The sequence below is a fragment of the Cynara cardunculus genome (genome assembly GCF_001531365.2).
Source record: "Cynara cardunculus var. scolymus isolate 2C chromosome LG 10, CcrdV1, whole genome shotgun sequence".
In the NCBI taxonomy this organism is placed as follows: domain Eukaryota; kingdom Viridiplantae; phylum Streptophyta; class Magnoliopsida; order Asterales; family Asteraceae; genus Cynara; species Cynara cardunculus.
Window position 1 is genome coordinate 21,619,815 of NC_037537.1, and position 15,683 is coordinate 21,635,497.

At 33.6% G+C, this 15,683-nt stretch overlaps 2 protein-coding genes across 3 annotated transcripts; one reads left to right on the forward strand and one right to left on the reverse strand.

The window, feature by feature from the left end:
• LOC112519510 (probable calcium-binding protein CML22) lies at positions 1-2,664 on the forward strand. 2 transcript variants are annotated; one of them, XM_025127666.1, is made up of 5 exons: positions 1-99; positions 417-659; positions 1,392-1,594; positions 1,666-1,840; positions 2,487-2,664. In XM_025127666.1, exons 1-5 carry the CDS (start codon positions 42-44, stop codon positions 2,597-2,599), a joined length of 792 nt encoding a protein of 263 aa, XP_024983434.1. In that variant the 5' UTR covers positions 1-41; the 3' UTR covers positions 2,600-2,664. The 2 variants fall into 2 exon arrangements, with proteins under 2 accessions (XP_024983434.1, XP_024983435.1); XM_025127667.1 differs by lacking the exon at positions 1-99 and adding an exon at positions 214-272.
• LOC112519509 (receptor like protein kinase S.2-like) lies at positions 2,612-5,206 on the reverse strand. Its single transcript, XM_025127665.1, has one exon. It carries the CDS (start codon positions 5,204-5,206, stop codon positions 2,726-2,728), a length of 2,481 nt encoding a protein of 826 aa, XP_024983433.1. The 3' UTR covers positions 2,612-2,725.
• Positions 5,207-15,683: the final 10,477 nt, after the last annotated feature.

Below are 15,683 nucleotides of genomic sequence, written 5' to 3' on the forward strand. Positions count from 1 at the left end.
CTTTTCTTCATTCTCACTGAGACTCTCCTTTCTATTTAACTATGTCTCTCTGTGCCCCAATCACAAAATCAACCATTCAAACAATCGAATCTTCAATGGGTAGGTCTTTTTTTCTGAATTTCGTTTTGCTTTTTTTTAGAAATTTGTAGTTGATAGCTTGATTTTTGATGTATTTGAGTGTGATCAATCATATGTCTTAGTGTTACAGAGCTGGTTTCTCTAATTCGATTATGATCGTGTGTGAATCATGCGTCTGAATGCTATCGCTTGAGGTCATGTTCATGTTCGAATTGGAATGCTAAAAAAAAAATTTCTGCCATTATTGCCTTATTGGTTCAAATTTGTCCTTAAGCTGCTTCATAATAGAGAAGTGCAATAATATATCATCAAAATTACTTGTTTAATATCTTTTGAAGGTACCTCTCGTCCATGTCCTACTCTCAAGTCGCTATCCAACAAATTCGGAGGAATGATGCGTTGTTGCAATTCGAAGAATAGGTATGAGAGGTTGGACAGTAAGCTTGAGAGGAAAATGATGGAGGTCAAGCAAAGCAGTACACCAGGAAATAGCAATATCAGATCCATCAATAGCATAATTCTAAGGTTTCCGCAGCTCAGAAAAGGATTGGAAGAGATCAGAGGTGTTTTTCAACAGTATGGTCAGTTTAACAACATTCATCTTCATCCTATTTTGCTTGTTTATTTGTTACTGTGGATTTCATTTATAGATGTGATGAAGGATTCCACTGAATCAATAAACATGATGTTGGATTTGAATTCTGATTGTACTCTAAATCCGTCTTCGAGCTTCGCAGTTGTGAGATGCAGAGGATTTGTTGGAGATGCTTTGAAACCTCATTAGATAACTGTCTGAAAAAGCCACCCGTTCATCTCCAACAACTCATCCAAATTGAAGAAAAAGGAGATTTTGGAGAGACCATTTTCCCCCTAAAAACTCCCTTACCTACTACACAACTCTTTTTTATATTATTGAATATTTTAATAATATAATTAATATTAGAATCTCCAAAATAAAGCACCAATAGGATTTTAGTTTTGTTTCTCCATTTTAGGAGAATTACGAAGAAAACTATTAGAGATGCTCTTAGAATAGAATGAAGGTTCCTAACATATATCGAAGAGAATTGCTCAAGTCTAAGTGGTTCAGAATTTGAACAACAATTATGAATATCAAGGATTGTCTTTACTACTATAGAATATTTGAAATCATATAAAACCCTATCAAAGCTCTTTGATGCAAGCAAATTGATGAACCATTTAAACACCATGTTTGAGTTTATTTTTTGCTTCCTATGGTTATTATTGTGTGTATAGATAGAACAATGGTTTTGTTCTTCTCCCCCTTAATCTGTTTCTTCTTTCTTATGCAGATGTTGATTCGAATGGGACTATCGACCGCGAGGAGCTAGCAAAATGCTTACAAAAACTGCAATTCGAATGCACGGATCAGGAAATCGATGATCTTTTTGAGTCGTGTGATCTGGGTGGAAGCAAAGGCATGAAATTTAAGCAGTTTATCGTTGTTCTGTGCCTTGTTTATCTCTTGGAGGGTACTTCCTCCTCTTGGCATAAGGTAACCACAATGTTCTTTGATCTATTTTCAGATTCTTGAGCAAAATCTGATAAATAAATCCTTTGTTTTAGGCAACAACAATGCGATCTCTAGAGGTTAAAGCAACATTTGATACCATAATTGAAGCTTTCTTGTTTCTTGATACAAATGGCGACGGAAAGTTGAACAAGAAGGACATGGTCAAGGCTATGGATGAGGCCTTCCCTATGGAGAAATCTCCGATCCACATCACCAGGACCCGATTCAGTAATCCCCTGCCTGACTTTAAGGATGTGTTTGGTACACATGACATGACAGTATAAACTTGTTGTCACACGTTTGGTGTGACATTAGAAAAATACATGACCGGACCCTAGTGAGTGGGACAATATGCATGTTTTATTGTCCCACCAAAATAGGTGGAACAAAATCTGAGAGAGAAGTCAAGATGTAATGATTAGAGATGCACAAAAAAATCCGAAGCTTGGTCCAGGCCAGCCCTCAAAGCCTGATCTAGCCAAAATTTTGGGGGCTGGCCTAGGCCCAACCTGAAAAGCCCGGTCCGGAGAAGTCCGAAAAGACCTGGTTAAGCCGGCTTGGAAAATCCCAATTGGTCCCTTTTTCAACCACAAATCCTGTCCCTAATAAAAGATCTTAGTCCCTTTTTTTCTCTCATTGAAAATGGGCTTGGAAGGCCTGGCCCCAGCCTTAAAATCCTGAGCATCGTGCACCTCTATGTTAAATTATAACTCTAAAACCTTTCATAATTTTTTCATCCTTTACCTACCTACCTCACTGTCACACGTCCAGTCTTGTCCGCGTACTAAATGCACCATAATGGCTAAACAAAAGAAAGTCATAATTTGTCCAAATCCTTTCTTTTTTTGACGGTACCAATTGTGCATAAATGCAGAAGAAATGGATTGGAACAACGACGGGAAAGTCGGCTTCCGGGAATTCCTATTCTCTATGATCAACTGGGTTGGGATCGACTCCAATGACGAAGCTCACACGACAGGAATCTAAGAACAGCACTGGTAACAATATAAGATTGATTTGAATATGTTTATAATATGCAACATTTAACTTCATGAAATGGTTGTTTAAGTTCAAAACTTCTATACATATCTGCAAAATAAGGTGGATACCAAGTCATTGTATTCCTAATGCTTGAACCCTCCTAACTAATGACAGCGATAATGCGTTCCTTTCTTTCCATTCTTCGGTATTCTCCTTCTTTTTCCCTATTTCCGTGAGGCATTTGTCACGACCATCGAGTATGCTAACGACCTGACTCATGGTTGGTCTACAATCTGGGTTCGACCGTGTGCACGCGATGGCTAACTTCACCAGCCTGACCATTTCTTTGTGATCATACTCTCCACCTAGTCTAGGATCCACCAATTGTTTGTAGTCCCTTTTCTGAGTCTCGAATTCGTGTACCCTTTTCACCAATAACACATCGGGAGTCCGGAAATCCACCGCCATCTGTCCGCTCACCACCTCAAGGACCACCACTCCGAAGCTGTAAACATCCGCCATCGGGGTCGCTTCCCCTGATCCCATGTATTCTGGCGCCATATACCCAAAAATCCCGTGTACTGAACTTTTCTTGTCGATTTCGACGTGATGGTCATGTTCTTTTCTCGTGAGAAATTCTGCTAGGGCAAATGAACCAAGCCTCGGGTTCATGTCGGGCTCAATACAGATGGCGGAAGAGGTGATGTTTCTGTGAATCACCTGCTCTTCCCATTCATTATGAAGATACTGAATCGCACCCGCAAGTGATTTCACGATGTTGTATCGGTGGTCCCATTGCAGGAGTGACTGTGGTGCTCGATGGTTGTGATGGTAGAGGAGCTGACCCAAGACACGGTTAGCCGAGTAGTTGTAGACCACGAGCATCTCACCTTGTTCGGTGCACCAGCCGTGGAGTTGCACGAGGTTCCGGTGGCAAAGTCGTCCCAAGTTCGAGAGCTCATTCGAGAACCTCGCCCGCAGTGCCGGGCATGTCTTCATGCTGAGCCGCTTCACAATTATGTCGTGGTCATCGAGAACGCCATAGTATGCCGTTCCGAAGTCGACCTCTGCTAGCCGGTTAGAATCCGAGAAATTGTCTGTGGCAGAAATGATCTCTTTGTAGCTTATCTCTCGCGGTGGTTGGACCATCGGAAATATTTTCGATTGGCGGCGGCTCAAATGCGACGTCGAAGTCGAAATCATGCCATCGTCACTGGATCCAAGCTCTGTGGTTGCGTACAAGCTTTCTCCCTTGGCGCTGATGAAGGCGGTTGAGCTCACGGATATGGTAGCAACGGTGGTGGTGGTGATTGTTGATGGCGGAGTAGCGGTGTTGCTATTATTACTACTACTAATTGGCGGAGATATGGAGATGTACCGAGGGTGGGACTTGAACGAAGGAAGATCAGGAATCTTCTCACAATTGTTACCGGAAAGTGCGTCCACGATCCATCTCATATTGGGTCGAGATTCTGGATCATGGAGCGTGCATAGCAACCCGAGACGGATCAAATGCTCCATATCATGAAGTTTGTAAGATCCGTCTCTCAACCGATGATCAGCTGCTTGTAAAAGCAGCTGATCATCGGCCAATTCTCTGATCCAGTCAAGGAGAATGATCCGATCGTCCGGAAATGCGAGATCGACCGCCTTTCTCCCAGAAGCAATCTCCAGCAACACGATGCCGAAGCTGAAAACATCGGATTTTGCGGTGGCAACACCTCGTTTCTGGAAACTCTCCGGCGACAGATACCCAATCGTGCCGCCAATCCGTGATGTATCCGTCACCTTGAACTTACGGGTTTTCGATGATGGCATCCTGATTTGGTACTTAAGTTCGTGTTCTAGCCACCTAGCCAACCCGAAATCGCCGAGCCTCGCATTGAACCGGGAATCGAGCATCACATTGCTCGTTTTCACGTCACGGTGTATGATCTGAGCCTCCAATTGTTCATGGAGATAAAATAGAGCTGCTGCTAGACCCTTCACGATCTTCACTCTCCGTTCCCAGGCGAGTAATGCCGCGGCCCGCCCAAAAAGCACCCGGTCAAGGCTGCGGTTCGGCATATAGTCGTAAACCAGGAGGAGCTGATCATCGTTGACACACCATCCACGTAACGGAACCAGATTCCGGTGGCGGAGATGGGCCACGGCTGCCAGTTCCGCAGCAAAAGTCTTTTCGAACCTCTCACCGGTCTCCACCAAACATTTCACCGCGACCACGGTTCCATCACTAGGCAACACCGCTCTGTACACTCTCCCGAACCCCCCGCTCCCGAGGATCTCGTCCTTGCTAAACCCTTTGGTGCCGATGTAAAGCTCGGAGTATCCAAAGATCTTGGGACTGTGGCCGGCGAAAACCTTTTCGTTCGGAAACTGGACTCCTTGGGTATCGTGAAAGACACTAGACTGTTGTCTCCGGCAGCCACCGCAACAATCAAAATCCGGTCTCTTATCGTTCAACCGGTGAAGAGCTCGCCGGAGGAGATCATGAATGTAAATACCACATGACCGGTGTTTGTGTCTGGTATTCGGTTGTTTATGGTGGTGATCAACTGGTGGGTTACCATCACCTTCCGATGGTAAAACGAAGCAGAGGCGACTAAAGTGCATGGTGGTGGTGGTGGCGGCGGCGGTGGCGGAGGAGAATGGAGGGTGGTTTGGATGGCATGAGGATTTGAAGTGGTGATGGAAGGGATAAAATGGCATAAATAAGAGGGAGTCTGTGAAATGTGGACGTCTTGCTGTTCAACGTTTGATTGGGTTGTATGTTTGAAACGTTGGCGTTGGACCACGTGCTTGTACGTTCTGCATTAAGATTTGTACATTCATTATGGTCTTGTTCTTACGGCTAAGTATTCATTGTTCTTTTCCGACCTTATCTCCCACTTCTAGAACCAAATTTAATTATATGATTTAAAAATATAAATATTTTTAATGTTTATTATTTAGTCACAATCAAGTCGGAATTGACTATTTGACTAGGTTAAATAATAAATTCATTTTTAAATACACTCTCACTTAGGGGTCGTTTACCCAAATGCTTACCCGGTAAATATTTATTGATAGAAGTCTAACACTATAATTTATTTTGATGCGTAAGATTTTAGTACGTCAAAACATATCGAATGTAACAATTTATTTGTTAGCGCTTATCTAAGTAAGAGTCGTCATCTTCATTTACCGGGTAAAACTCTACTCTTTAGGGCCGTCCCAATCTTTTTGGAGGCCCTGTTACACTATTATAAAAATATAAGTAGATTGGGCGATAATTTGATCATTTGAACCTAATTCCTAAACAATCTGAACACTGAAGTTTGAACAATTTGAACCAAACCTAAACAAATAAGAAGATGAACCTAAAACAAGTGAACAAGTTTTCAGTTTTTTCTTATACTTGTGATTCTGAATAGTGAACAAGCAACAAAAGGCTAAATGCCTAAATGGCTAAATATAAATTGAAGAAATAAGACGAATGGAGGCAAATGTTAGGTAACACATAAAGTCAGTAAATGGAACCATATTATTAACTAAGAAAATTTGACAGGTAGAAAAGAGAAAATGGGGAACCTATTAACCTAAATCTTATGCAATTCCATTATTCCAAATAGTCATGACAGATTGACAGACAAAGAACTGACTTTGTGTATACAAAGAACTAAATAAAGACATAAATCAATAAATCATAATCAATTAATCATAGGAGGATACTTTATCTCACATTTAGGATTTAGGAATTAGGTTAAAATCGACCACCTACTCACTCAACCAACAGTCCAACCAACAGTCCAACCAAGTTACCAATTGACCAAGACCAACACATATGACAATGAAATCAGCAAAAAACAATCAAGTAATCGACCAAATAGTTGAGATTATGAGCTTTAAGAACATTGAATAGTAATCAGATAACGAATAATCAACAAATCGACCAAACATGTATTTATATTTAACAAAAATAATCTAAAATCTGACCGTTGTTCTAGTTGTCACTTGTCGTTGCATATCTGAAGATGAAACCGAATCATTAGCCATTTTGAAGACTTCAAGCGACAATCGTGAAAGGGACGAATAGATAGGAGAGGGGAGATCGAGGCAACGAGGGTGAAGGGTCGAGGGCATGAGGCGCGCGTTTGGTTCTGGTCCAGCGTCGTCCTCGTCCAGCAGTCCAGAAATCGGCATCGCCAAACGCCCAAACCCAAAATTGAAACCTTAGCCGGCCGAATGATAAGAAGAGTCTGAAGAGGTATATCCATATGGGCTGTGAAATTGGGCCCCAAAATGTTGGGAGCCCTGTTCTGAAGGCCAGATTTAACAGGCCCAAGGACGGCCCTGAAACTCTTCATCCTTCTTATTGCTCTTACCCGTTAAGATTCTTGGTCATTCTCATGTTCATTCGATAAGAAAATTTATTCGGTAAGCACTTATCAAGTAATTGTTTAGTAAACGACCCCTTACCTTATCCTGTAATATTTTCAGTTATAAAAATAGGTTGTTGATAAGCGTCTTATATCCGGTAAGTACTTTCCAGATTAGAGTTGTTTTCTTCACTTACCATAAGGTTTTCTGTTCTTGTTATGCTTCTTATCAGGTAAGATCCTCGATCAGTAAAGTAATTGATATCGATAAGCACTTACCTAATAAGTGTTTAATAGAAGACCCCTTAATCTGATTTAATTTTAAGTAATAGATCAAAGTCGTTATTTTAAATAGGGAAAGTCCAAAAAAAAGTTTAATGATTTTTTTATTCAAAAAAATTTAGGGACTAAATCATTCAAAATAAAAAAAGTTTAGTGGTTTTTTTGTTAAAAAAATTAGAAACTAAGCCATTCAAAATGAAAAAAAGTTGGCTAGATTTTTTTTAACTTTTCCTCTTTTAATATTTTTTTTGAGTAAGCTATAATTTTAGTCCTTGTGATTTGATGTTTATAACTATTTTTGTCCTTGTGGTTTAAAAACCGCTTTTTTTTGTCCTTATGGTTTCAATTTTGCTCCCATTTTCATCCCTACAACTAACGACGTTAAGAATAGCCGTTAAAAAGCCCAAAAACTGATTTGAGAAATTACATATTTAGTCCTTATCGATAGAGACCTTTTAATTATGATATGATTTTGCTGTGATAATGTGATTTTGATGTGATAATAATGTGAAATAATGTAATAATCAAAAATTAATGATGATAACATACACAATCCTCAGCTCTAAATATTTATTATATGATTTGCAGTTTTTCTCGTTTTAAAACAATCAGTTTTTAAAACAAGTTTAGTAAAAAACAAACTCGGTGTTTTTTAAATAAAACGGATAAAAACTTCGATAAAACAAAAATAAAAAATTATTAATTAAAATACCAAGACATTTGTTTTTCTATATAATATATTTTCAAAATTATAATAACTATAATAATAAAAAAATAAATAATTTTCTTAAAATTATCTATATTGTATTATAAAGCATTTGACAAAAACTCTTAAAAACATTTTTTTATGCATGAAGTACTATATATTGAGCATATTACTTAAATTCAAGATTATAAGTAAACTATGCATAAGTACAACTCATTAAAGCGTTATGTTTGAATTCGTGCAACTAACTACGGATAAACATAATCAAATAGAAGATAAACATCTCATTTTAAAATATAAAAAATCTAAAATATAATTAGGATAATTATCGAGTTCTAACAAAATAAGTAATTATTATCTTTGTGAAAAAAATTATATTATTAAACCAAATATAAATTATTTCGTTATTGAACCTAAATTAAATTATAATAAAAAATTTAAATTAAGAAATTACACAAAAAGTAGGAATTTTAAATAGTTAATTTGATACTAATATTGTTATATTTTTGTCAAAATTTTATGATATATTCAAATTTATATTTTATTCAAAAATAAAAAAAATAACCGCTTTTTCAAAATCATATAAGATCATACTATAACATCGACTGACATAAAAAAATAAAATATTAAAATCAAGATGTATTTCGCTGCATTGCGTGAATATCCTTCTAGTTAATAAGTAAATGATATAACCTTTTTTTTTCAAAATTTTATATTGAAATTTTTTAAAATTAATAGTTTTTTTAATTTATTTATTTTAAATTATTATTCGAACAAATTTAATAGAATTTGAGAAAGAAAATTAATTTTATTTTATGCCAACCGCTTGTTTTTATTGAATGCAATTTAGTCACATTATTTCATACTTTCGTTCAAACTTTATTTTTATAGATTAATCAAATATGTTTAATATTTAAATTTTATATATATATATATATATATATATATATATGCTGCCCTCGTAGGAGTCTGGGCCGTGTTTCAATCCCAATGTGGCTGATCATCCGAAAAGACCAGCTAAGCATCATTGGCTTGGTCAGCCTTTACCTGACCAACTACCTAATACTACGCAGGCTCATCAAACAACGCTATATATATATATATATATGTGTGTGTGTGTGTGTGTGTGTGTGTGTTATATGCGAAAGATCATGTGAGAACGAACGTTAAGGTGCGAAAAGTAAGAAGTGATTTGAACCCTTGAACACTTTTAATCTCTTGTCCACTCATGAATTGTGCTTCTCGCAGGAATTGATCAGGTGTATCTCGGTCATCTCATCTAAGTTCATATCATTCTAATGTGCATCCAATGGTGGAAATTCGTTCTTACATTTATCACCTTAAACTCTCATTTTCACTGAAACTCAACTCATATGACATATGTATGTGTATATGTGTATGTAGTGTTAAAATATAATAAAGAAAGAAAAAGTAAAAAAGATAAAACATGTGTGTGTATGTGCACACCAGACTTATAATTTACTAATATAATATATGAAATTTAAGGATAAATATTTAAATTTGTATATACGACAAAGACCAAATCAGTTTTTGGACTTTTTAACGGCTATCTTTAACAGTGTTAGATGCAGGAACGAAAAAATAAAGTAAAATGAAAACCACGAGAACCAAAAAACAGTTTTCAAACCACAGGGATGAAAACCGTTATATAAATATCAAACTACAAGAACGAAAATCATAGTTAATTTTTTTTTTAATATAATAGATTCTTTTCTTTAAGAGTAAACTATAATTTTGGTCCCTGTGGTTTATACAAATCTTCGAAAGTGATCCTTAGACTTCAATAGTTACAATTATTGTCTTTACTGTTTACATTTTGCTTTGAAAATGGTCCCTGGTTGCTAACTCTGTTAAACTTGTCCATTAAGTAAGGGCCATTTTGGTCATTTTAAATCTTTTATTTTCTCTATCCTTTTTAATAAATAATTTTCAAAGTACACGTCCATGTGTACACTCCATTAACACGCTCAACCCCACGATTGTTTTCTTCCTCTCACTGTCCACAATTCGATGATCATCTCAGACAACCTCCTTCGGCCATCTTTCTTTGATAAACAAAATTTCAAACTCAACCAAATTTTAATTCTGAAAGTGGATTAAAAAGACCAGTCTAAATTAAACCAAAATTCCGAAACTCAACCTATAGCAATGGTACTGCATCAATTTTGTGGTTGACAAGTTTAGCGAAAAAGAACCCCAACGAATCCAGCTTTTTTGTTGAAATCAAATGGAGATTAACATAGTCTACTAAGTAGAGAAATCAAGATGGATTCGTTGTCTGAAAACATATATGAATTACAAATGAAAAATCGAATCAAGAAACTGAAACCTATCGTTGGAATTGATTTATTGTTTGAAACCAATACAATCGTTGTTCCTGTTTGGTGGTAGGCCAGGCCATTGTCCCAGAAGCATCTCCATCACCAGTGATTTTTGATTTGCCTCCAAGAAATCAAAAGCCCTTATGACTGTTTCTTCTTCACTAAAGCAAAATCAAACAGATCCCCTATGATATATATTATAAATCTATATTATATTAATAATATAATATACTAATTAATATTTGTTTTTTTAAAGAAATATGAAAGAAATGAGTGAAAAGACATAAATACTCTTTACTTGACGGATATATCTAACGAAGTTAATGGGCAGGGGTCGTTTTCAAAGTAAAATATAAACAGTAGAAATGATAATTATAGTTATTGAAGTTTAAGAACCACTTTCAGATATTTATGTAAACCACAGGGACCAAAACTATATTTTATTTTATTTTATTTTAGAAAATTTTTTATATACCTTAAAAAGGTATTTAAGGATTGTCGGATGGGGGGTGGCCGGTGGGATTGTAAAATCTGGAAGCCAAAACCACGTGGAATGCTCCCATTCGTCCTTTTGGACCTATAAATTAATGAACGTGAATAAATGCTAGCTGGCACAAGGGAAAAGTAAATAAAACCAATTTTTTGTTTAGTTTCTATTTTTTTTAATCGTAATAACTATAAATTCTCTTATTTTAAATTATTAATTCTCTGAATTTTTATTTGAATAAATAAACCATCGAACTTCTAAAAATGGGTTGCTACATATTTTTAATCTGAAAAACTGCCTGAAATCGGCTAGGAAAGTTTTAAAATAAAAAACTTAAAAGGGTTTTACCGTTTACAACCTTACGTTATTCAAACCCTTATCGGCTCACGCCGTTTGGACTTTATCACGTCCATCACCGTTGTTGGCCCTGCCATCGATTTTCCTTTCTGATTTCATCTTTCTTGATAATATGTGCCCCATTAAATTGGTCTAAAACTGGGACAATCGAAAGAAAAAAAAAAGGGAGATCGATGGCAGGGGTCAACGACGGTAATTGACAGTAGATAAAACATATAATGATGGGGAGAAGTGGAGTAACGCCGTTGTCTGCAACGAGATTTATGACGTAGGGTTCAGGAACATTAAAATTGATTTTTGTTTTTTTTTACTTTAAAGTCGGTTACATATAACTTTTTTTGGATTAAAAGAATATAAGGTGACCAAATTTTAACAGTTCGATAGCTTATGTATTCTAGAAAAATTCATAAACTTAATCATTCAAAATGAGAACGTTTAAAGATTTTTTCATCGTGAAAAAAGTTTAGGGACTAAACCATTTAAAATAAAAAAGTTGGTCGACTCTTTTTTAACTTTTCATTTTTTTCCATTAAAATAAATTGTCGGGAAGCATTTATTGGATAAGAGTCTTCTTCTTCACTTATTGGGTAAAAGTTTTGGTCCTTCTATGTTCATTACATAATAAAATCATCAGTTCTTATTATACTCATCTGATAAGATAAGTGATATCTGATAAACATGTTGAAAATAACATTTTTCATTTTCTTGCAGTTTTAAAAACACAAGATGTCCATCATGGTTTGTAAAAATCTCCATATTTGATCCCTCTGTCTAATGGTCGTTAAAAAGTTCTGTTAAAAAAGCGACACTTTTGTCATTTTCTCGATTTCTTTTGTCTTTTACCAATCAAAATTGATTTTACTGTTTTGGTTCATATGGTTTTTTTATTATAGGGAAAATTGCATCAAAATGGAACCAACTTTCACCTAATTCCTATTTTGGGGAACCAACTTTTAAAATCGTCATTTTGGGAAACCAACTTGCACCTAATTTATATTTTAGGGAATCAACTTTCAAAATCGTTATTTTGGGGAACCAACTTGCATCTGATTCTTATTTTAAGGAACCAACTTGCAAAATAATTATAGAAAAATAATTAAAATTAGTTTTTTTTTCCAAAAATTAATGCAATAAAATCTATTTTTCATTTCAAATCGTTTTTTTAATTCAAATATCAAATTGAACATTTTTAAAAAAAATCCAAATTACCACAATAAAAATTGTTTTTTATTAATGCAAAAAAAAATCAATTTAATAGAAAAAATTAATTGATGCAATAAAAAATAAATATAAAATATCACATTCAAGATTTTTATATCTAACCAATTCGTATCAATCTTAAAGTTTAAATCAAATTTGACAAATCAAACCAAAAGTTTGATAGAGACCCTTAAATTACCTGTTATATGTTCAACAGATCAACCAGACCTTTAAATAAACAAAAAGTTTGATAGAGACCCCTAAATGACGATTTTGAAAGTTGGTTCCCCAAAAATAGGCATCAGGTGAAAGTTGGTTATATTTTGGTGCAATTTTCCCTTTATTATATAAAAGACAAAAAAAAATCAATAAATAACTAAAAATATCGTTCATTAACAAACTTTTTAGCACCCGTTACAAAAACAGATCAAATCCAGACATTTTCACAAACCAAAATGACCATCTTATAATTTTGAAACTGTAGAAACAAAAAAAATTGTCGTTTTTAACAAACCACATGGACCAAATTTATATGAATGATTTTTGTTACAGAAAAACAAATATTCAAAACGTTGATAAGAAGATTCGATTTATAGAAAACGACTTTTGGTCAATAAGCACGTAAATGTTGAATTTCAAAAAAAAATGTGTGTGAAGACTTGTTGACTTTTGTATTTCTGCTTCCTTGGCACGTGACTTCTACTTTGTATTTATATCCATTACCACCAAATATATCGTTGGAATTATCAAATCTTTTAAATTAAATATATTTATATTTTAATATTTAAAATGCTTTTTTTAAAATATTTATAGTTATTTTAAAATAAGTCATATTTTATAATTTTATATTTAAAGTTAATCAAATTTAAATAAAATAATATATTTATAAATTATTTCTCAAAAATATCATAATTTATTGATTCACAAAACAAGCTCTCACTGTTACTAAGAAGGTGTTTGAGATTGTTTATAAAAATAAATTATTGATTTATTTTGGTGTGACATCAGTAATAAGCATTTTTGAGTTTTTGGATAAACTGATTATATCGGTGCCAAACCGGTAATAAGAAATTTTTAAAAAAGTTAAACATTTCTGATTTATAATAAGTTGATAAATACTATTGTAGAAAAACATAAGTTGAATAAACAAAATATATCGGTGCCAAACCGGTAATAAGAAGTTTTTAAAAAAGTTAAACATTTCTGACTTATAATAAGTTGATAAATACTTTTGTAGAAAATCATAAGTTAATAAGTTGCTTATAAAAACAACTTATTGACTTATTTCGGTGTGACATCAGTAATAAGCACTTTTGAGTTTTTGGATAAATAAATTATATCGGTGCCAAACCGGTAATAAGAAGTTTTTGAAAAAGTTAAACCTTTCTGACTTATAATAAGTTGATAAGTACTTTTGTAGAAAAACATAAGTTAATAAGTTGCTTATAAAACAACTTATTGACTTATTTCGGTGTGACATCAGTAACAAGCAGCTTTGAATTTTTGGATAAATAAATTATATCGGTGCCAAACCGGTTTTGAAAAAGTTAAACATTTCTAACTTATAATAAGTTGATAACTACTTTTGTAGAAAAACATAAATTGTTTCAAATAAGTAATTCGAAACACCCCCTAAATCTAAATATAAAAACATTTTTTTTATATTTGCCTTAATAATTAAATACTTATTAAACTATATATCAAATTAAATATAATATATTTTAATGCTTGTTGTTCAAACAAATTATTTATATATATATATATATATATATATATATATATAGAGAGAGAGAGAGAGAGAGAGAGAGAGAGGGTTGGTTATTATACAAGCTCTTATATTTGTACAACCAATACAACTCAATCTTAACCGTCCATTTAATTTGATAAATATGTAATTTCATAGAAGTTTTGATTGTTTCATAATATAAAGTATTGATCATAATTAATAAATCTTATTCGTCTTCCATAAATATTTAAATCATAATAAATAAACTCTCATTATTTCTATAAATATTTCAATTTATTAGGTTGTATTGATTGTATAAATGTGATGAGTTGCATTTGAAACAAACACTCTCTCTCTCTCTTTATATATATATATATATATATATATATTTGTATGTATGTATGTATATATATATTTGTATGTATGTATGTGAACAATATTTTTATAAAATAAATAATCAAATGGATGGATAAAATAAGACAAAATCATGATCTCATTTGAAACCGCGTGAACGTTGACATACAACTTTTCAATGAATTTCTTTAGAAAAACACTTTAAAAAATACAAATGAGTAAACTACAAATTTGGTCCTTGTGGTTGATCGAAATAACATTTTTCATCTCTATAATTTTAAAATTACAAGATGACCATTATAATCTGTAAAAACATCTGTATTTGGTCACGACATCTAACGACCATTAAACCAAGAACATTCTTGTCATTTTATCAATTTTTTTTATAAAAATTGATTATATGATTTTGGTTCCTCTGGTTTTTGGTCGGGTGTAAGACAAAAACATCGATAAAAAGACGAAGATAACCCCTCACGTAACATAATTTTTTAATACCCATTAGAGAAAGAGACTAAGTTCGAACGTTTTTATAAATCACGATGACCATCTTGTAATTCTGAATCTGAAAAAGACAGAAAAAAAAACCCCGACAAACAACAAGGACCAAATCTGTAGTTTACTCAAAACAATTTGATATTGATTTCCCCCAAAAACGCAAAAAAACACCAACATCATATGTTGGGGAGATTGCATTCTAGAAACCAATTTCAAATCATGTGTCATGACTCATGTATTTTCGATCTATAATATCAGATAGAGATGTATTTTTATCCGATTTCGTCTGATTTTACAAATAAAAAATTCGATCTGAACTGAATCAACATTTCTGGGTTTTTTTTTACTAAAAATAGTTTCTTATCGCTTATGTAGAAACAAATTCGAATGGTCAAAAATAGATTTTTGACTAGCCTGGTTCTTATCTGGACTGGTCCTCAATCAATCATTCACTTCAAAAACAGACCCAATTTAGTCCTGAATGACCGGATCTCGTCCTTTTTAATTTGATAATCTATTTGATCTCTTATTCATCTCTAATCTATACTATATTATAAAGCATTTGACTAAAACTCTTAAACTCTTAAAACTCTTAAACCCGTTCATCCCTAAACGATTTCATCTCTATCCGATTTCATCCCATAACTGAATTCGCGTAACTAATTGCAGATAAACACAATCCAATACAKGATAAACATCTCATTTTAAATATAAAAAATCTAAAATATAATTAGGATAATCATTGAGTTCTAACAAAATACTTAATTATTATCTTTATAAAAT